A 20,732-nucleotide genomic window follows, 5' to 3' on the forward strand; every position below is an offset into this window, starting at 1 on the left:
CTCTTAATTTTTTAACCTAATTTCCTAATCCCCACAAAGACCTTTCCAACGGTAAGTTCAGTAAGTTCCCATTGGCTTCTGGCTGCAGGTGGTGGTGGGATTGCTGTTTCATCCTCTCTATCAATTTGCCTCTCTCTCCTGGGACACCATCTATTTAAAAATACTCTTAATTTTTCTGAGGAGTAAACTGCTGCTGCTTGATTCTAACAGTCCTGCTGTAATGAAGCCTCTTTGTACAGATTTAGGGAGCGCTATCTTACTGTTCTTCCAGCCAAAAGATTATACTTGTCTATTATAATTGGTGTGTATTTATTTTAACTAGTTGAAGCTCATGTGCTAAGTATAGCTGGCCTCAGGTGGACGCATGACTCTTGACATTTTGCAGTTGTGGAAACTTCTCCATTGAGTGAACACAGAATTTTTTCCTTTCCAAGTTATTGTTAGAACATTGCTGTAACATGAAAAAAAAAGAGTGTTTTTGGTTATGCTGTGTTTTGTTTTTTGCAAAGGAAGGGGTTTTGTTTGTGTTTAATTTTATTGCATTCCCAGTGGCTTCCCAGTGAGTCCGTAGACGGGTGGGATTTGGATTCTGGTGTGAGTCAGTCACAAAGCACTACCTCATTTAATCCTCCGTATAACTCATAGAAAGCATTACCCCATTTAATCCTTACAATTCATAAAAACATACCTGCATGTGTTCTTAGTTGTCGCCACCTATCCTCAGTGGTATTTAGCGAATACCAGCAGGTTCCAGGGCCTCTGTATGCTGTAGTTTGGTCAGAGAGGGACACCTGGTGGCTGCCAGTGCACACAGACATACTGCAGCTCTCATTCCTGAACTGGAATCAGGAATAGTGAACTCCTGGTTCCACCTCTTCCTCACTTTATGACCAGAGGCAAGTTATTTTGCCTCCTTGTCCACGAACTCCTCTTGGCAAAATGGGGATAATTACTACTGTAACATGTGGATGTTATGATGCTTCGCTGTAACAATATAGGTAAAGCACCTGGCACATAGTTGAAGCTTAATCTGTGTTCTCTTACTGCTCTGTAATATCTGGCGCTGCACTTCCAGTCTGTACTGAAGCGCTGACCTCATCTGAAGAGCAAGTTCCCCACAGCATTGGTCTTCAGACCAACTGAATCTTGCAGGGCTGAAAAAGCTATACCTTGTGCTTATGTTCATGCTGAACGCTGGGTACGTGGAGCTTCTTCAGGGGCCCTCTCCTACTGGCCTGTGCCAGTGCGCGGCATTCGTACTGACAACTCCCCTCACCCTTCCCTCATCTCGGATTCATGTTAGGAAGGGTTCCAGGGTGGTAGCCAGGATGGCAAAGACACTGAACTATTGATCCTTAGCCCAGTTAGGGCTCACATCTTGCACATTTGTACAGAACTCAACCATTTGTAAGCTCTTCCCGATGCACCAGCTGATTTGATCTCCAAAACTCTAGAATGGGCAAAAATTATCACCATTTTGCATGCAGAAGGGTGGATGGTAATTACCCCACTGATCCGAAACACTACCTGTCATTAATCAGTTTTCATACATAAATGGGTCTGTTATATTGTCCCACTGGTCAATTTGTATATCACAGTGACAATACCATGTGTCTTAATTGCCACTGCCTTATAAATACACATTGTGATATTGGGCAGGGGAAGTCTCCTGTCTTATATAGATTCCCCAATCAACTTAAGTTCTATTTTAAAAAGTTGCGATTTCTATTGGAATTTAATTTATAAATACAATTGTTGGAAATAAGCACCTTTGTAATATTAAGTCTTCCTATCCACTAATAATAGTATAGGTCTCCATTTATTTAGGCTTTAACGCCTTTCACTAAAGTTTAATAGTTTTCTCCATTAAGGTCACAAATCTCTGCTAGGTTAATTCCTAGTTATTAATACTTTCTGGGCTGTTTTTTGGTTACTGTTATGAATAGTGTCTTTCTTGTAATCTGCTTGTTGCTAGTGCATTGAAATGCATTTGATTTCTGTATATTGATCTTAAATCCAGCACCTGTTAATTCTTTTGGATTTTTCTAGTGGAAAATCATAATCTGAGGAAAATGGGTTTTTTCTTCCTTTCCAATCCTTTCATTTTTATAGTCGTATCGCACTGTTAGGGACCGCCAGCACAAGGATGAATTGAAGCAGTGTTTGAGGGCATCCTCATCTCACCTGAAATGGACTTTTTCAAACATTTTATCATTTATTAAACATGGCATTTGCTCTGTTTTCTATAGACATCCTTTGTGAGGTGCAAGTGGTTCCCTCCTGTTCCTAGTTTGATAAGTTCTCTGGCTTGTTTTTGTAGTTAATGGGTGTTGAATTTTACCAAATACTTTTTTTGCATCTATAATCTATTTCATTTTTCCTTTAATGAATTAATGATTACTTGGGTTCTCCTCCCTATTTCCTGAAAGATGAGAAAGTAACTTAAAATATAAAGAAAACCTTGAGATCCCATTAGTGTTTGTCCTTTATGAGCTTAACACACACTTGCTGGTACTGACACTAAAAACCAGAAAGGCTGCTTACCCAGCCCAGTGTTTCCTGTATTATCTGCTTCCCAGGTAGGCAGTGGACTGGCCCTGCTGGGCAAGGGCTGGCTGACCTGCTGGCTGAGAGAGGACTGAAGAAGCCCTGCTCTGTTGGTGCACAAAACATCCCAGGGGGCCAGGAACGCAGGGGACCTAGAGGAAACACGATGTGACTGCCAGACTTCAGAGGGGACAAGGTAGGCACCTCCTTGCCACCCTGGGCATGGTCAGTTTTGCCTAGAACCTGAAGATCCCCTTCCTATGGCTTCACAACAAGCTTGGAAGTGGGCAGACCCTTTCCCACTCCCAGAAATGGGAAATGAAGATACTAATTTTTGCTTCCTAAGAATTCCAGCCTCCAGCGGAACACTGAAGAAATAAGGTCCCTGGTAACAGGTTTTCCAAATGGTGGGTTCGCCAGCGTGAAGGCATGAGCATCCCCTCGTGACTTAGTATGCGCTGAACAACTCTGTCTACTGCATGGGGGATCTTCTGACCAGGGAACCAGGCTCATGAGACTTAAAGGGCTGTGACTGCTGTCTTCACAGCTCCAAAGGGTTGTCTGGGGGCAGAAGAACATATAAGTGTGGTCACAAGGGGACAAACCACGACCAGCAGGAGGAGCTACAAGGACCACAGAGGCTGATTTAGAATAAAGAACTTTCACACTGACTCTCCTGATGGGCAGGGAGTCCAATCACAGCAAGTGAGCAGAGACCTGATGACCATCTGCTCTTCTGTAAAGTAGATACATGCCAGGAATGCTGACCTCTAAAGTCCCTTTTCGTTCTGGAATATGAAGTGACATCAGCTAACAGAGATGGCTGGGTTTACCTGAGAGTCAACGCAGTGTGTTGGCTGAGGACTGCTGGTCTCATGGCATCATTTCACGGGCTCTGCTGCCCTTTGTGCCACTGGCTTTTACCTTTGATCTGGGTGACCTCACTCCCCACGAGCTAGAGAGAGCTTAGGAGCCATGTCCTCCTACATATTTTACAGACTGGACCAGGCGCATGATTTAAATCTGAGAGAAGGTGCCAGGAAGCAGGCAAAGACCCCCAGCGTGAATGCTTATTTGTGGAGGGAGTGGCTGCTACCCGACTCCACCTTCATGCACCAGTTCGGCACAGACGGGGGCTTTATTGGTGGGGCTTGGGAAGCTCTGACAGAGCCCGGCATGCAGATTGGGAAGGTTTGGTAGAGCTGCAAGGAGAAAGGGAAGAGGGGACTGGCCTCGGTGGGCTCTGCTGCTTAGAGGACTTTGTCCGTTCTCAGTCCCTCAGGGCAAGTTTGCAGGAAGAGTTCAGCACTTCACAAACTGGTGGGTGACCTCGTAGATTCCCACAGACTCCTGGGCCTTTTCATCATAGTCAGTCCAGTCCTGTGAAATAAAGTGGCAATGTTAGCCTCACAAGGCAGAAACGGACAGTGTGGAGAGAACTGGGACTTAAAAGGCCCAGCTCAGGCTCGGTCTCAGATATTCATGAACATGTATGACCCTGAACAGAGCCAGATAGCTCAGGCCCGCAGACAGTACTACACTTGGGCCATTTAAATAATAAAATCACCAACAAAAAGCACAAAAATGCAGAGTCCTCTTTCCATTGCTGAGCCTTGTTCACCAGAAGGGTAATTCCCACCAGGTGCCCTACGGCACCTTGTAAGGCCCCCAAGCTTCGTACCTTCTCCTGCAGATTAATGTCACTGAACACTGTCCCTGACTCCACACCCTCAGCAGCAAACCCAGCCTGCAGGGGACAGGAATGCAGCAGTTAGTCTCGGGAAGGCATGTGAGGGCTGGCCGGGTTGCTGGTCTTGCAAACCCTTTGAGATGGAGGACAGAGATGCAGTGTGAGCAGCCGTTCTGGAGTAACTGCTGAGCTTCCAGGACCTGGCAGCCTTCCAGGACCAGAGTGGTTCCTCCAAATTACAGCCCTGGACCAGAAAGCAGGAGGCATGGGGTAAAGTCTTCTGCTACCGCTGCTTTGCTGAAGCACCTGGCCATGTCACTCCCCTCCCTGGATCTTGGTTTTCTAATTTATGAAATGGGGATGACAGTACTCTCTCTTCTGTCTACTTCACAGATCTGTTGTGAGGTGAAAAGCTGCAACAAATGAAGCGGACGAGCACTAGCTCTGGAGTCAGACAGACCTGGGTTCAAATTACAGCCCCACTGCTTACTGTGTGACCCTGGGCAAGTCGCAAAACCTCTGAAGTTCCTTCCTCATCTGAAGAATAGGATGAATAGCTTCACAGGGTTACTGTGAGGATTAAACAAGTTAACATGGAAAAGTCACGGGTATGGTGCCCAGCATATAGTGGGCACTTAATAAGTGACAGTCATTCCTAGTCCATGATCTCAGTAGGAAGCACACTGCTGCTGTCACTTTATACACCCCTTCCCCAGAGATACAGGTTCCCCAGGAAGACACACACACCTGGGGCTGGAAATCCACTGGTTCAAGGCCCCGGCACTCAAACTCTACTATTGTCTTGAACTTCTCATTGTCTTCAGCCTAGAAAGGAAGCATGTTGAGGAGGTAAGCCCAAATGCGCCCTCAGGATGACCCCATGGCCCTTGCCCTTCCTGCCAAATGGGCCCTTACTGCTCCTGTGAGCCTAGAATGGGACCCGGGAACAACTCATCCCCTTCTTAAAAGAAGCCGGCCTTGGGCACCTGCTCTCCATGAGGCTTTCCGTGGACATGGCTGCTGCAGAAAAAGTGCAGATTCTGGGGTCAGCCTGCCTGGATGTGAAGCTGAACTCTGCCTCTCTTCCCCTCCAGGCCCAAAACAAGGCTGAGGAAACCTCTACAGGTTTATTGTGAGAATCTGAAATATGTGTTAAGTGCCCAGAACAGTACTTGACACTATGCTCAATAAATGACAGATAAAATTATCAATACCAAAAATATGAACAGAATGTTCAGCTATAAGGTCTCCAGATCATCCAAACAGTCCTGGTACACACAGTCATAAAGCCTTTAGCTAACCATCTGCCGTGCTTCGAGGGCAGAGGGCTGACCTAGAGCCTTTGACATGGCATATGAATGTGGAAGGGTACCTCTTGGTGGGTGGGTAGCCAGGAAATTCATGTCTACTTGACCCACAGGCCCAAAGACCCCAAGTGCCATACCCATATATTCACTCTCTTCCCGTTATTTACCTTAAATTCCTGCACACAACCATATGTCTAACACCGGTGAGGCACTTCTCTGTTGGACCCTGGTTTGTTTTTTATTTGCTGGTCTGCTCCACTAGATTGCGATTTACTTGAGGACAAGTCCTCACTTAATTTCTCTCTTTAACTTCAAGACAAAGCCAAGAATTTGGCACAATTCAGACATTTTAAGTAAACATCAAATAAGGAATGAGTGAATAGAAATAACTGCCCTTCTTTAAATAAACAGACTCAAAGCACACACCCCCTCCCTTGCCTTTGGGCTTGTTATGTAGTATGGAATAACTATCCAATAACATCCCTGCTGTCACGATACAGGATACACCCAAGGACTATGCCACCTGTGGTTTCAGAGAAGGCTTGCTAGTCCCCTAAAATGTAGACAAGGCAAGTGCTCTCAGTGATGCCAACTGAGCAGCTCGGTTGGGTCAGCAGTCCCCTGAGCTCCCATAGCCCAAGTTTATAAGGTTCTGCAATAGCCCGTTCATGAGTCTTCTCCCTACCAAGCACTCAGTGTATGGCAGATAAATGACTGAGTGAATGAAAACTAAGTATGTGAGTGAATGTCTTGTGGCAGGTCACTCTGATGCAGATATAATTCTAGAACCCAGGCCTCCTAGCTCCCAGTTTAGATTCGACCCCACCACACCTACCACCACAGCAGCAAACTTACATTGTAAGGCTTGATGGTGCTGCTCAAAATCTCTGAAACATAAAAAAGAAGACAAAGTTGACTTGAGTCCATACCCTGGCCCCACCCAGGTACCCAGATGTGGCACTAGGAAAAAGAGATCCCTGCACAGGCTTCAGCACCTTAGGCCTCAGTCCACCATGGATAACGTGAGGCTGCTTTTGGTCTGGTACCAGGAAGCTGTGGGCCAGCCTTGCAGAACTCAGTATGCTTGGCCTGACCTACCAATGGAGTTTTCCCGTGCGCACAGCTTGCACTTCTGGACCATGGAGGCACTGCCACGGCCACCCTTCAGGGCCACACTGTCCTGGCAAAGAGCAAACAGAACCTCTAGTCACACATCAGTTACATGCTAGAGTCCTGAAGAGATCCAGTCCCACTACTTATCCAGTTGAAGAGAATAAGACCCAGAGCGGGGAGTGACTTGCTAGGACAAGAATCCAGGGGAGGCTTCCTGAGAATGAGGAAAGGGCTTCCCCTTAACTTTGAACTCTGCTTCACATCCCAAAGATGCCTGTTGTTCCCCGTGCTGATCACACTGATGCCTACCCTCCCAAACCACAAAAAAGCAGGGCCCAAAAGGCCGGAGAGATTAGGGCCAGTTTCCCCAATTCCTGCCCAGAGGCGTACATGTGTTTGTGAGTATGGTGGCGGTGGGGAACAGTTACCATCAGCCGGATGTACTGCCACTTCTCTGAAATCTCACCACAGTTGCCACATTTCATCTTGGGAGGAAAAAAGAGTATTAGTAAAAAAGCTAGCTCAGTTGGGCAGACACTGAGGGAAGGAAAAGAACAGTGTGAGGTGGGCAGGCCCATAACCTACCTCCTATTGGCAATCTCACTTCATCCTTCAACTAACCCCAACAAAGACATAATCACACTTATCTCTGGGCAAAGGACAGGTCAAGTTGTTTCTCATGTTGGCAAACCCGCCCTCCCAGAAGTGCCCGGTCTGGCTGGTGATTCAAGGCTTGTGTGGTACAGAAATGGCCGCAGCAGGCCCCCCACCCACTCTGTGTGGTTCGGAGCTTGTTTTGCACTCCCACAGGCCCGCAGGTACTAGTCAATCTGTGTTACTATTTTTCTGTTTCCTTCAGCAGACTATGTGCTTCTTGAAGCCAAAAAACACTGATTCCCCAAATAAGCCCTGGCACTCAGGCTTCAAAATACTTGGAAATAAAAGTGGGCAGAGGTGGCTTCTTGAAGGATAGGGCTTTTGACAGGTACAGAAGAATGCTGTGATTTAGACTAGGAGGAAAATAAAGCAGAGACTCTGAGATATGGAATAGTGAAGGACCTCAAACTGTTTGGGTAAGAGGAGAGCCTCTGTAGACCGTGACACTAGGGTACCAGATTTACCAGTGTGGGACAGGGAAGGGTGAATTGTGCACAAAATTGAACTATTTCACAAAAAATAATATCAAATCAACAAATAAAACCAAAGGAGAAATTATTCACCTTATTAAGTAATCACAAGGTCCCTTCAAGCAGTATTTCATTTAGTGTCTGTTTAGTAAGACCACGAAATATTTAACAGACGGAAAAATTACAAAAGGAAGAGTTCCAACACTGCCAATTAAAGATGGACCAATAAACTTTAAAAAGCAAACCTAAAATTCTAACCAGAAAAAAAGCCGAACACTTAATGTGTGCTTAAGTATTTCTCATGCGGCCGAAGAGAAAGCTCCCGTTCAGCAGTGAGACCAGAATGGGCCACCTCTTCCCCAGGCCGGCCCCAAGCGCCCCTACCCGGAGCCCCTACGAAGCCCACTGCCTCTCGGATGCTCCTCCCTTCTCCCTGTCCAAGGGCCCCGCCCTCCAGCCACACCTTCAGGTACCACCGAAAGTCCTCGCCCATTGGCCGGAGGTTGGTGACGTTCTCCAGCGTGGCTTTGAGCTGCAGAGCGATTTTCTGAGAGGAGAGGGAGGGCCACAGCGACTGTGTCAGCGCGCCTGCGCAGCCCCACGAGCCTACGCCTAGCCCCTCCCTCCCCCTCCGGGCACGAGCTCTGCCTCCCCTCCTTCAGCGTTAGCCCACGCCCTTCATTCCCTTCTGGCGCGAGCTCCTGCTTCTCAGGTCCTCTCCACCTGCCCCTCCATGCCCCGGCGGCTGGTCTCCTCCCCTCACCCCCATAGTGTCCCGGCTCGGTCCGGCGCTGGCTGCGGCCGCTACTTTCCGACCCGTCGTAAAAGGCGGCCGCGGTCTGCGCACCCTCAGTGCGGGCCTCGGGCGGGCGGGGCGCGCGCGCCGCTGCTTGCCCTTTCCGCCGGGCTCTTCCTATCAGGTAAACTGACACGTGTGAATGTCAACTGAGTCCGCGATTGACCGGTGCTCAGACCCGCTGAAGCCTGCCTCCAAGGAATCGGTAATGCACGCCAATTTTGTGCCAGCACTAAGCGAACAAGACAGCCCCTGCCCGAAACCTCTGCCAGGCATCCTCCCGCCCCTCAGTTCTCGTTCCTGCCCTTCGCTACTCTGCCTTCTCTCACACTTGGTCCCTGCCTGCCCTCTGAAACTTCTCAGATCACGTCGGTTCCCTCTGCCCAGGAGCAGCCTCGCTGATTTGGAGATGGTGCCTTTCTTCTCTAAACTGCCCCTTCCTGTTTCGCCCACGAGACCTGGTTTGTAGGCCACTCTTCAGAGTTGCCAAGTGTCCCCGTCCTTATCGTGGTCCCTATGACTAGATACTCCCCTTCAGCTGGCTTTTTGCGCTCCCACCTGCTTATCCTTCTATCACATTCTTACTGAACTGTTTTACCTGGCCTCTTGTCCAGGTACATCTGACACCATGCAGCAGCTGCGGACATCAACATTAGAAGGAACAGCCCATCCAAGACTTACAATCTTCTTTATCATTTGGAGTTTTTTGTTTTCTTTTTTAGTACTTGAAGACCAGATGGATGAAGGGATTTTTTTTTTTTGCCTCATTGCCCCAAGTACCCTTATAGCAGGAGGTGCACTGGATTCAAGAACCCTGACATCTCAGCGCTGCCCCTAACTTGTCCCATAGTCTCTGAAGGAGGCAGAGCAGAGGGTAGTGGAAACAGCACTGGTCCAAGAGTCAGAATACTTGGGACCTTGTCCCAAGCTGGCCAGTCTTTAGGGGTGTGAGTTGCTAATCAATTCCCCTCAGTCAAATGAGGCTTACCAAGGTCTAGTTCCTTTCAGCAGGTGCAATCTGGTCAATCAACGATTTGCCTAAAGAAGCCATACAGTTTAGCAGAAAGAAAAAGTTCCTATAGATCTACCTGCTGAACAAATTCCCACACAATTTGTACCAACTTGGTTTCAGTCCTTACTGGCTGTTGTTATTCTGATTATAAAATGGATTAATGGAAAACTTTTCTAAGACCAGGCATTTTATCCCTTGTAATGTACTAAACCAAAGTATTTCCTCCCACACTCTAACGTACTAAACCAAAGCACTGCCCCCCACACTACTGAACTATAGATGTATTTATAAAAGGAGATTTAAAAAACCCAACCACAATATTTCACACTTAAAATTTTTAACAATACTTCATTAAAATCATCAAATAGTGTTTAAACTTCCTTGACGGTATCAATTTTATGTTTTTGAATCATGATCCAAATAGGGTGCAAACATCATATTGATTAATGTGTCTCTTAATCTTCTTTGTATGTCCACCTCCATCTGTTTCCCTTGCAGTATATTGAAGAAAACAGGTCATTGGGTCTGGAATTTCCTCTAGAAATTGCTGATTGATTCCAATTGTATTTTTCTTAGCATGTTTCTCTATTCTCTTATTTCCTGTAAAATGGCAGTTATATCTAGAGAGTTGATTAGATTTCATTTTTGGGCAATACTTCACATAGGATGTTAGTGTTTTATTGTACAAAGTAACTGAGATGAGTTCACATGTTCAGGTCTTTACAAAATAATAAAAATTGGATTTTATCATGTATTTATTAAAGACAATCATTTATAGCTTATAAAAAATATTGCCCTGATATACACAAAAATTTCCTGATAATGGTAATTAAAAACTACTCCCACCCCCTTCATGTCCACACCAATATTCCACCTAGATTGGTTTAATCTTGAAGTGTAATCCAATAAGACTGAAGACCAAACACTTCAGGTCCTGGACAAGATAATAAAATACTCGTAAGCCTTCTGGATCCCTAAAATACAAGAAGAAAAAAATGTTTAAAAGCTGAGAAAAATTGGCAAGAAATACCATTTAATAACCCTAATTATTCATCTATCAAGATGTTCCTTGTAAAGGTATTTATAGCATTAAAACTTTGAACAATTAAGTGCCCATAAAGAAAGAAAAGGCTATATTAAAAGGAAATATTATGAGATCATTTAAATATGCTGAGTTTTTTAAACGGGGAAATGCTTGTATCATATTAAGTGAAAAAAATGATTAAAATAAGATTGTTGATCTCAACTATATTTTCTGTGCTTTTTAAAACTCTTTTAATGTACAGAGAAAAAGACTAAAAAATACTTCAAGATACTAATAATTGTTGTCTAATTGATAAGATTATGGACAATTTTCCCTTTCTACTTTTCTACATTTCCTGTATTTTCTACAATGAGCGTGTATTACTTCAGAATTAGGAAAACTTTTCAAAAAAGTAGTAGTACTAAACAGGACCAAGAGTTGAAGATTACTGTGGCATCACTGGCTAAGAACAAGGAGACTGTCCAAAGGAAGACGATTATGCCCAACATTGACTAAAAGTGAGCCCTATCTAATGCCAAATCCTCAAAAACACAAGAATCAAAGAGGTTGCCAAATTCTAAGGATCCTTTGTAGCATATAGATTCATGTCTCAACTTTAAAATTTGCCCCATTGACAACATGAATTTTAATACCTAGATCCTAAAAAATTTCAAGTTCTACTAAAGTCAGATTTAAGATGTGCCAGTCTGAACGGTCAACACTGAAAAGGCTGTTCAGACTGGGAAGACTCCATAGTTTATCCTGAGTGCTTATTCTGGCATATTTCATTTTCTGTTCTAGCTGCTCCTATGCATTAATCTGTATGTGTGTGTGTCACCAAGAAGCTCTTAGTAGCAATGACTGAATGAAACACCAAAAGTAGTAGGAGCAAGCCTTCAAAAATATTTGGAGTCTCTCCCTAATAAGAAGGACAAGGCTGCCACCTGTCTTGTACTTGCACCAGGTCTTCCCATAATGGTTCCAATTTGGTTAAGGACTTCTTATCAATCTGCTCCAAAACAGACACAACTGGATATAAGGATCATGTACACTTACTTGGATTGATTGACATCAATAAGGGAACCAATTTTTGATGTTGTGAAAGAAATGTGTTCATCTCCAATGACGATTTCAAGCTCCTAGAAACATAAAAAAAGTCTAAGTTGAGTAGAATTGGATTATTCTTCAAGCATACAAGAGAAGGGTTTATCATTTACCAAATCACAAACAGTACAGATGGCCACAAGAACAAGGACAGTTTTCACTCTAAGCCCTAAACTCTGCTAGGCACTAGAAACGGATAAATACTGGTTTAGCCCTTAAGAAGCTCATACTCTTAGAGGAAGCTGTATTCTCAAGGCTCTACTATTTCTGAGATTTGGAAGAATTTACATATGATTTTGTATACAAGTTTTCATTGTTAACAATGTGGTGTAACATGGATAGATCTGCTGTGTTATTTATTTATTTTTTTTTTCCAGAGACAGAGTCTTGCTCTGTCACCCGGCTAGAGTGCATTGGCATGATCATAGCTCAGTGCAACCTCAAATTCCTGGACTCAAGCAATCCTCCTCCCTCAGCCACCCAAGTAGCTGGGGACAACAGCCATGTGCCACTACGCCCAACTAATTTTTTTCATTTTTAGTAGAGACAGGGTCTTGCTCTCACTCAGGCTGGTCTTGAACTCCTGAGCTTGATCTTCCTTGGCCTCCCAGAGTGCTAGGATTACAGGCGTGAGCCACTGCGCCTGGCCTACATCTGCGTTTTAAAAATACAAAAGGATCTAATCTTTCTGGGCAACATAGGACAAGGAAAGTGTTCCAGACCTTGGTTTTGATCCCAGCTTTGTCACTTCCTAGCTGTATGACCTTGGGTCTCAATTTCTAAATAGTGACATGAATACCATAAACCTTCAAAAAATATCTATGGGGGTGGCTACTGTGTGCCAGGTATTGTCCTCAGTACTTGGGACAGATCAATAAAACCAAAGAAAGATCTCTACCCTGTGGAACTTAGATTCTAGTGAACTCTACTTATTTTTTCTTCTTTTTCCCTATTTCTTTTTGATTTATAATTAAACAGAAAATAGAAAAAACTGAGACCAATGTTCCCAATACCCAGATTTGAAAAATGTTAACATTTTGTCATACTTGTGTCAGATTTTTTTTAAAGAAATAAAATATTACAAAGTTTATGTCCACCTCCCATTCTGTTCTTTTTCCTGCGTTCTCTGAAGCTGGGGTGTATTCGTTCCACTCATGTTTTTAGATTTGGCGGTATGTTTTAAAAATTTTACATAGTCATACTATATGTATCTTTTTGCTTTTTTCATTCAACATTGTTTTTGAGATTTATCCATGTTGAGTTACGTAAATCTAGTTCACTAGTTTTAAATGCTTTAGAGTATTCCATTTTCCTACTGAATAAGACTGAAGTTCTACTTTTTGTTTTTTTTGAGATCGAGCCTGACTCTGTTGCCTGACCTAGAGTGAAATGGCGTGATCATAGCGCACTGCAACCTCAAACTCTTCGGCTTAAATCAATCGTCCTGCTTCAGCCTCCCAAGCAGCTGGCACTACAGGCACGCACCACCACCTGGGCCTCCTAGAGTGCTAGGATTACAGGCATGAGCCACTCTGTGCCTGGCCCCAAATTTCTGTTACTATAAACAGCGTGGCAAGAATAGTCTTCTATGCATTTTCTCATACATATGTGAAAATGTCTCCAGGAAAATTCCTAGAAGTAGGATAAGTATTTTAAACTGTGCCAGATACCACCAAATTTCTCCCTAAAATGGTTGTACTAATTTTATTCCCATAAACATAAGAACATATTTTATTCCCATAACATAAGAACCCCTCTTTTCTCGTATCATTTTTAAAACGTGGTGGGTTTTCTGTTTTTATTCTAATGGGTTCAAAATGTTATCTCACTATTGTCCTAATTTTCCTTTTATAATTTTCATGTTTATTGGGCACTTGTTTAATTCTATAAATTATCTATTAATAACCTTTGCCCATTCTACCACTAGGTTGTCTTTTTATTAATTTGCAGTTCTTTATATATTCTAGATAGAAACGCCTTGCCAGTTGTGTTTTGTAGATATTTTCTTCTAGTCTGTGGCTTATCTTTCAATTTTATCTTGCTGTTTTTTATCAAACAGAATTTTTAGATTTAAAGAAGTAAAATTTACCAATCTTTTCCCTTGGAGTTTTAAAAACTCCTTCTCTACATAGAAATAATAAAAGATAGTCTATATTTTCTTCTATGTTTTAAAATTTTGCTTTATTTCCATAAATAGTCTAATTTAAAATATTCCATAAATTTACTACCAATCATCCTGATACAATTTGTTAAACAATTCATCCTTTTCCCATTAACTTGAAAGTCCACCTTGTAATATGCTGTTCTACATTTCCATACATTCATGAGTTTGTTTCTGGGCTCTCTATTTTGTTCCACTGGTTTAGTTGTTAATTCCTGAGGCAATACAACACTACAAATGACTACAGCTTTACAAGAAATCTTCAGTGTTACCTTGGCTACTCCTGCCCTTTTGATCTTCCATGAATTTAATGCTAATTCTGTTAGGTTCTAGGAAAAAATCCTGTTGTGATTTTAAAATTTGAATTTGAGTGAATTTATACATTACTTTGTTGAAAATCCACATCTTTATAATACTGAATCTTCCCATATGTAAAAACAATACATATTTTAGTCCTTCTATAAAGCCTTCCGTTAAGTTTTCTATTTCTTGTTAAATATACTCCTAAGTTCTTTATAACTTTTGCTGCAATTATGGATGGGATTGTTTTTAATTACACTATCTGATAGGTTATTGCTGGTGTAAAGGAATTTGCCTTGCCCTCTTCACAGAATTGTTGTGATGACTGAATGAGTTAACAGAGCTGAAAATTTTATAAGTGATAAAGCAAAATACATATATTTGGTATTATTGATATCCTCTGGACATAAATTAAAAAGTTAACTGTAGCAAGCAGTAAGGGTGTGATTTTTTTAAAAAAACTCTTTAAGGGTTGCCCCATCATTTTGAGGTTAATTAGTTATGAGCTTATATGGGTTTTCATTTTAATTTAATAAATATAATTATTACTGAGCTTTTACTATACACTGGCATTATTTTAGTCACTAGAGAGACAGCAGTGAAAACAATTGGTAAAATCCTTGTACTGAATGAACTTGCGTTTGTGTATGTGTCTATTTTGGTGAGGGATGAAGGGAGACAGGTTAAGTAAGGAAAAGCAAATAAGACAATTTTAGACAATAAATGCCACTAAGAATAAAACAGAACTTATTTTTTAAAATGATGGGGAGAGGCTTATATTGGATGGACAGGCAAGATATCACCGAGAAAGTAACTTTTGAAGACCTCAATAATAAAGATAGTTTTGCATAGAGTTAAAGGAAGAATATTCTAGGTAGAATGTGGCAAGTTCAAAGGCATTAAAGACCCACCTCATTAGAAATGAGGCCAATAAGGTTTGAACACAGTGAAAGATTGTGAGAATGGCAGAAGATAACGTGGGATTTTGGATTTTAAGTGTAGTGGGAAGCCACTAGACCATTTAAATCAGTGGACTACACAAACAAATATACATTTTTAAAGATCACACTGGCTTCAGGATGGAAAAATGGATGGTACGGGACAAGAGGAGAAACAGGAAATCAATCAGAAGTCTGGATTAGGGTTGCAGCTGTCATGGTGGGCAGAAATATCTTTTCTGTTAATTCAATCAAACTTGACAGTGGCTTTTATTTTTTTAATTACCAAAATGGTCTTCAGAATAAATATATAAGCCATGAATTTACATAATACACTTAGTTGCTTGTATGATTTTCCTTCTATTAGATTGTTGAAATAACTTCGTTCTTTATATCCCCACAATGCTTTGTCTATAGTGGTTATTCGGTAAATGAGGGGGACAGCAAAAGGTTTGAGAAATGGGGTTGTCATAAGAAGAAATTCAGGGTGGGCTCTAGGTGGCCAGCAGTATCACTCAGTGTGAGGGGAACCTTACGGCCTTAAGGCCACATGTGGCCTTCTAGGTCCTTAAGTGCAGCCCTTTGACTGAATCCAAATTTTACAGAACAAATCCTTTTATTAAAAGGAGTACAGCAGAGAAAGATGGAGCTTTTCTTGCCTCCTTTGGTGCTTAAAAAGGAACAATCTTGAAATCAGAAGGCCGCAGGTCCTCCACCCCCTTAGACCAAGGTGCTGGTAATCTGCTTTGTGCAGGGCTCAATAACACACACACACACACACACACACACACACACACGGATTCACTGTCATATGCAGAGCAGTAAACCTTACCTTATTTGTAAAATTTCTGCACTACAGGATAATCAATAAAACACTCACTTGCCGGCCCACTCGGTCAGGAGGAGGCCACAAAGCATCATCTTCTTTGGTAATTTCACTGTCATCGATTATTCTCTTCAGTTCCTCCATCACGCTTTTATGTACATAAGCCTGAAAGCAAGTTAAAAAACAAAATTTAAGTTGCATCCTGAAGCAGTGCTCTGACTCACAAAGTGATGGAAGATAAAAACAACTGCTCCTACAGACTTATTTCTGGCACCTCCTTAAGTGAGAGGACATTCACCTGACCTCAACATGCTAAAGAAGAGGGACAGAGTCAGAAGTATCCCATAACTACACCCCAGTGCCCCATCTAGTTGTTACTACCTCCTGGCATAGCCTGTTCACATGGACCTTCTCCCTGTTCATATACTTAACTCACACCCGAACCCCAAACAGATCTGTGAATGTGTCCTGCTATGGTCTGAATGTTTATGTCCCCTTCAATACTCATGTTGAAAACTAAACCCCAATTCAACAGTATTAAGAGATTAGGCCTTTAGGAGGTGATTAGGCCAAGAGGGCAGAGACCTCATGGATAGGATTAGTACCTTATAAAAAAGCTCAAGGGAACCAGCTGGCCTCTTTTTGCTCTTTTGCCTTCTGAGGACACAGCATTTGTCCCCTCTGGAGTACGCAGTAACCAGGCACCATCTTGGAAGCAGAGACAGGGCTCTTACTAGAAACCAAACCTACCAGCACCTTCATCTTGGACTTCCCAGCCTCCAAAACTGTGAGAAAATTCTATTCCTTATAAATTACCCAGTCTCAGGTATTTTGTTATAGCAGCACAAAATGGTGCTGGTTATTCTCAACTAGATAACATGCTTCTGAGGAGCAGAGATACGTCTTTTACAATACATTTTGCATACTGGCAGTGAGGATGCTGACGTGTGGATAAGTATGAAATCAATAGTTAATTAAATATAATGACATGAAAATATATTGACTGTTAAGACATTTTCAAATGTGACAAAGCAGTTAGAATGGAAGAGTAGCTTTGATAAAGCCTTAAGTGTGTGGCAGAAATCACAGCAGCATGGAGCACACAGACTTTACGGAGGCAGGCATGGGTCTGAATTTCCACTGTAATTCTTACCAGCAGAGCTGACTTGAAACAAGCTCCACGGTTAATATCTGGGTCTTGATCTTCTTATTTGTAAAGGGGATATAATACCCGCCCCATGACATGGGCTGATAATCAAGGTTAAATAAGATCATATATGTAAAATACCTAGTGCCATGCCTGACATCTAACATGCATTCAGTGATGTTAACTGCTTTCCTATGCTCCCTTTCCCCATTCAGATGCAAATTAAATAGCTCTCCCCATTGAGTGCTATATGCCAGGGACTATACCAAGCACTTTAAGTATAACATACTTAATTCTATGACAGCACTTGGGAGTGGGGGTAGGAGTAGGTTTTATTATCCTTGTTTTTGTGGATGAAGAAACAGAAAACTTATCAAGTTCAGACAGGGGACTTGCCCAAGGTCACATAGCATCATCTTCTTTGGTAAAGGTATACCTTCATCTTCTTTGGTCTGGCATATCTTTAAACCAAGGTATGCCAGACTTTGAATGGTTACCAGTAATCAATTCATCAATGTAAAAGAAAATACAAACTAAAAGATTTGAGAAATAATCTAGAAGCTGTCTACAGACATATATATACCTCCCTATTCTACACTTTTCAATACTACTCCCAGAAAGAACAAAACCAATGCAAAACAAAAGGCTGAACTCCAGTGAATGAAGGCTCATACCTCTTTTCTGATCATGACATCATTTTTGTAATTGCTGTTGTTGGCATATCTCAATTTCCCTGTGAGGGGAAAAAAACAAATGTACAATAAAACATATGAATAAAGCATGACTAACCTACCAAGACTATCAGCTGTTGCCTAAAATGTATCCTAACTTGCTCTTCAAAGTGTCTAACAGATTTACTATTTATACCTTTGCTGTTTCAACAATACTAGTCTTTCAGTTCTTCACTTCAGGCTATTAAACAGCCTCACAGCTAACTACACAGCTGACACTGAACTACAGTTCTTGCAAAAGGCTGTTTGGTGTGGTAAAAGAACACAGGCAGGCTCCTTTGTGACTCTGGCAAATCACATTTTTGCAGGATAATGTCGTGGGCTAACAATAGGGATAATAATCAATAACTTACCTGCACAAAGGACCTCCTGAGGCTCAAATGAGTTGTAAAGGCATTTTGAAAACCACAGGATGCTGTTTTATATTACCGTGTGACTGTGTTAACACTCTGATCTATTACTGTGATGGAAAAATTGCGCTTTTATCACTGAGCACATTTGGGACACAAGGCTCTTTTTGTGCCTGTGTGCCTTCAACAGGCTAATTTGAGTACATGGTGGAGACAAAGGAGAAGACAAAAGGAAATAGAAGACATGATTTTTTTCCCTGTAGACTAGAAAACACACATGTAAAAGGAGCCAAATAAATCTACCTCAACAGTCAAGGTTTATCATACAGGTTCTGCACTGTTTCTCTGCCTCAAGTCTCTTCCCTCTCAGTATATTCTCCATACAGTGAATGAGGTGATTTAGTAACATACCTATCTCACTAGGTTACTCTAATACTTTGATACTGTCAATGGCTTCCCACTGCCTTCCAAACTTCTCAACATGACATATAGCTACTCTATGCCTTTCCAGCCTCACTCTTGAAATAGTCCTCTCTCACACTGCTGGAGTCAATCAAACTATTTGGTCTCTACCTGAAACATCCCATGCACTTTTTGGTTTTCAGCCTCTTTGCTGTTAACGCTGTCCAAAATACCTTCTTGACTCTTCTTGGACTCCTAACCAACTCCTACACGTTCCACCCCAGCCCCACGTCATTTTATGTAGGAAGCCTTCTCTGACCCTGAGGCTAGGTTAGGTGACTCCTTTCTGCTCCCAGAGACCCCTCTGTTTCTTTCTACCACAACACCCAATATACTACTGTCACTGTTTACAAATCTATCTCCCTTACAGTCAGAGCTTATCAGATTCATCTTTATGCCCTCATTTAGTGGATCTTTTCTGTCATCGCTGATTCTTCTTTTCTTCCCCATAGTGAAAGGTGGGCTTACTAATAACTTATCTAACAGTGAAAAATAAACTATCAAACAGAAAGCAAGAGAAATAAACTCACAACACAGCTACCCTTTGTTTAATTAAGACACCTGTGGCCTAACTTGTTATCTCTGAGTTCTTTCTCTGCCTTGAAAAAAGTTCCTGAGCAGACAGTAGGAGCATGAACTTACCCTGCTTCCTCAAGAAGAGACAGTAACAGATGCCTTCTACTATCAAAAAGAAAGAAGAAACTAATTTCTACTATCAATCTGTTATGTGAGAAATAGAAAAAGCCAACACAGCAGCTTCACAGCTGCTTTTGTGATCAGTCCCCTGAAGCAAAGAAAAAAAGCCACTTCTGCCTTTTAAAAGGACCAAGCAACTTTCCTCGCTGCCTGACATTTCTTTCCTCCCTCTGTGTGTCGTGGCCACACACTCTCTCTATATATCTTTCTTTCTCAGGAAAATAAATGAAATTTTACTTTGGGATAACCTAATCACTGAGCATTCTCCCCCACCCCCACTTCCACGGACTTCACACTCTTAACACACAGTGCCCCCTCCCCAAATCCTATCAATGAGCAAAGTCCAGCTGGTTCTGCCTCCAACGGTATCCTAAATCCTTCTCTCCACTTCTATTTCTCTAGTCCCAACCAACATTCCTTTTGTCTTGATAACTTTAACCATCTTCTAATCAGTAGCCCTGTTTCCACTCTTACACATTCTGCACCCAATAGCTAGAATGCTTTATCAAAAACAGATCACATCTTTTCTCTGCTTAAAACGTTCCATTTCCAAACTCTTTACCATGGTCTATAAAAACCTACCCTACAAGGCTCCTACTTGCCTATCTGACATCATCTACTACTATTCTCCTCGGAGCTCACTACCTTTCAGCCACACTGGCCACCTGAAACATGCCTAGCTCATTCCTGCTCTTGGGCCTTGACATTGCTGCTCCTCCTCGGCGTGGAAAGCTCCTCCTGAGCTTCACAAAGCTGGCTCCTTCTTGTCAGAGTTCAGTTCAAGTATCCCTTCTCCAGAGAACTCTCTAATGGCCACCCTCTCTAAAAGTAGCCCACCCAACAATTATTCCATTATTTTATTTCCTGATCACTCATCACTAATTATCTTTTTATTTATAAATATCGCTCTCAACACTAAAACACAAGTTCCACAAGATGGGAAGTTTGTCTGTCTTCACTGATGTAGTCCCAGAGAGTGGAAGAGAGCCCGGCACAACGTGGGCGTTCAATCAACGTTTGTTGAATGAAAGCACTCTGGTCAAAAATGTCACTAAACAGAAGCCCCAGCACATGGATAGAAAGACCCAGTCGGACGGACACAGGAGCGTTCCGTTCAGACTCGCGCTGCACAGGTCTCAGTCCCTTCCTCCTTTAGTACCCCACCCATTCCGAACCCCCGGCCTCCCCATTCGCCCGCCCCCAGGCCTAGTCCCTGCTCCCGGGGGGCGGAAGGTTGCTGTTACCGTCGGGTCGGAACTCAAACTCCAAGAACTCGTGGCCGAACTTGCCCTTGTGACCCACGTAGTAACGTAGATAAAAGTCACTTTCCATGGTTCTCAGAAGGCGACCGACACCAAACTTTAAGAGAAAACCGCACCCCCGCGGTCTGCGCACAGCACT

General features: G+C 42.6%; 2 protein-coding genes across 3 annotated transcripts; both read right to left on the reverse strand.

Annotated features, from left to right (window-relative positions):
* Positions 1-3,666: 3,666 nt before the first annotated feature.
* CZIB (CXXC motif containing zinc binding protein) lies at positions 3,667-8,632 on the reverse strand. The gene is made up of 8 exons (XM_069477953.1): positions 8,548-8,632; positions 8,248-8,331; positions 7,086-7,142; positions 6,643-6,724; positions 6,400-6,431; positions 4,985-5,062; positions 4,229-4,294; positions 3,667-3,927 (listed from the first exon to the last, which is right to left on the reverse strand). Exons 1-8 carry the CDS (start codon positions 8,551-8,553, stop codon positions 3,850-3,852), a joined length of 483 nt encoding a protein of 160 aa, XP_069334054.1. The 5' UTR covers positions 8,554-8,632; the 3' UTR covers positions 3,667-3,849.
* Positions 8,633-10,303: 1,671 nt separating this feature from the next.
* MAGOH (mago homolog, exon junction complex subunit) lies at positions 10,304-20,732 on the reverse strand. Of its 2 annotated transcripts, none has more exons than XM_069477954.1 (5): positions 20,576-20,732; positions 17,767-17,825; positions 16,000-16,110; positions 11,673-11,755; positions 10,304-10,566 (listed from the first exon to the last, which is right to left on the reverse strand). In XM_069477954.1, exons 1-5 carry the CDS (start codon positions 20,661-20,663, stop codon positions 10,467-10,469), a joined length of 441 nt encoding a protein of 146 aa, XP_069334055.1. In that variant the 5' UTR covers positions 20,664-20,732; the 3' UTR covers positions 10,304-10,466. The 2 variants fall into 2 exon arrangements, with proteins under 2 accessions (XP_069334055.1, XP_069334056.1); XM_069477955.1 differs by having other exon boundaries at positions 10,336-10,566; positions 20,621-20,725.

This window comes from Eulemur rufifrons, chromosome 8 (genome assembly GCF_041146395.1).
Source record: "Eulemur rufifrons isolate Redbay chromosome 8, OSU_ERuf_1, whole genome shotgun sequence".
NCBI classification, from domain to species: Eukaryota; Metazoa; Chordata; class Mammalia; order Primates; family Lemuridae; genus Eulemur; species Eulemur rufifrons.

Bases quoted from the DNA above. Each gene is read 5' to 3' on its own strand.
- CZIB (XM_069477953.1), bottom strand. The intron at 6,432-6,642 runs GTAGGTCAGGCC...TTTATGTTTCAG, and splicing joins CGCACGGGAAAACTCCATTG to AGATTTTGAGCAGCACCATC. The intron at 5,063-6,399 runs GTAAGTTTGCTG...CTTCCTTTCTAG, and splicing joins GCACCATCAAGCCTTACAAT to GCTGAAGACAATGAGAAGTT.
- MAGOH (XM_069477954.1), bottom strand. From the start codon at position 20,663: ATGGAAAGTGACTTTTATCTACGTTACTACGTGGGTCACAAGGGCAAG. The intron at 17,826-20,575 runs GTAACAGCAACC...TTCCCCTCACAG, and splicing joins GTTTGAGTTCCGACCCGACG to GGAAATTGAGATATGCCAAC. The intron at 16,111-17,766 runs GTATGAGCCTTC...ACTTGCTTTCAG, and splicing joins ATGTCATGATCAGAAAAGAG to GCTTATGTACATAAAAGCGT.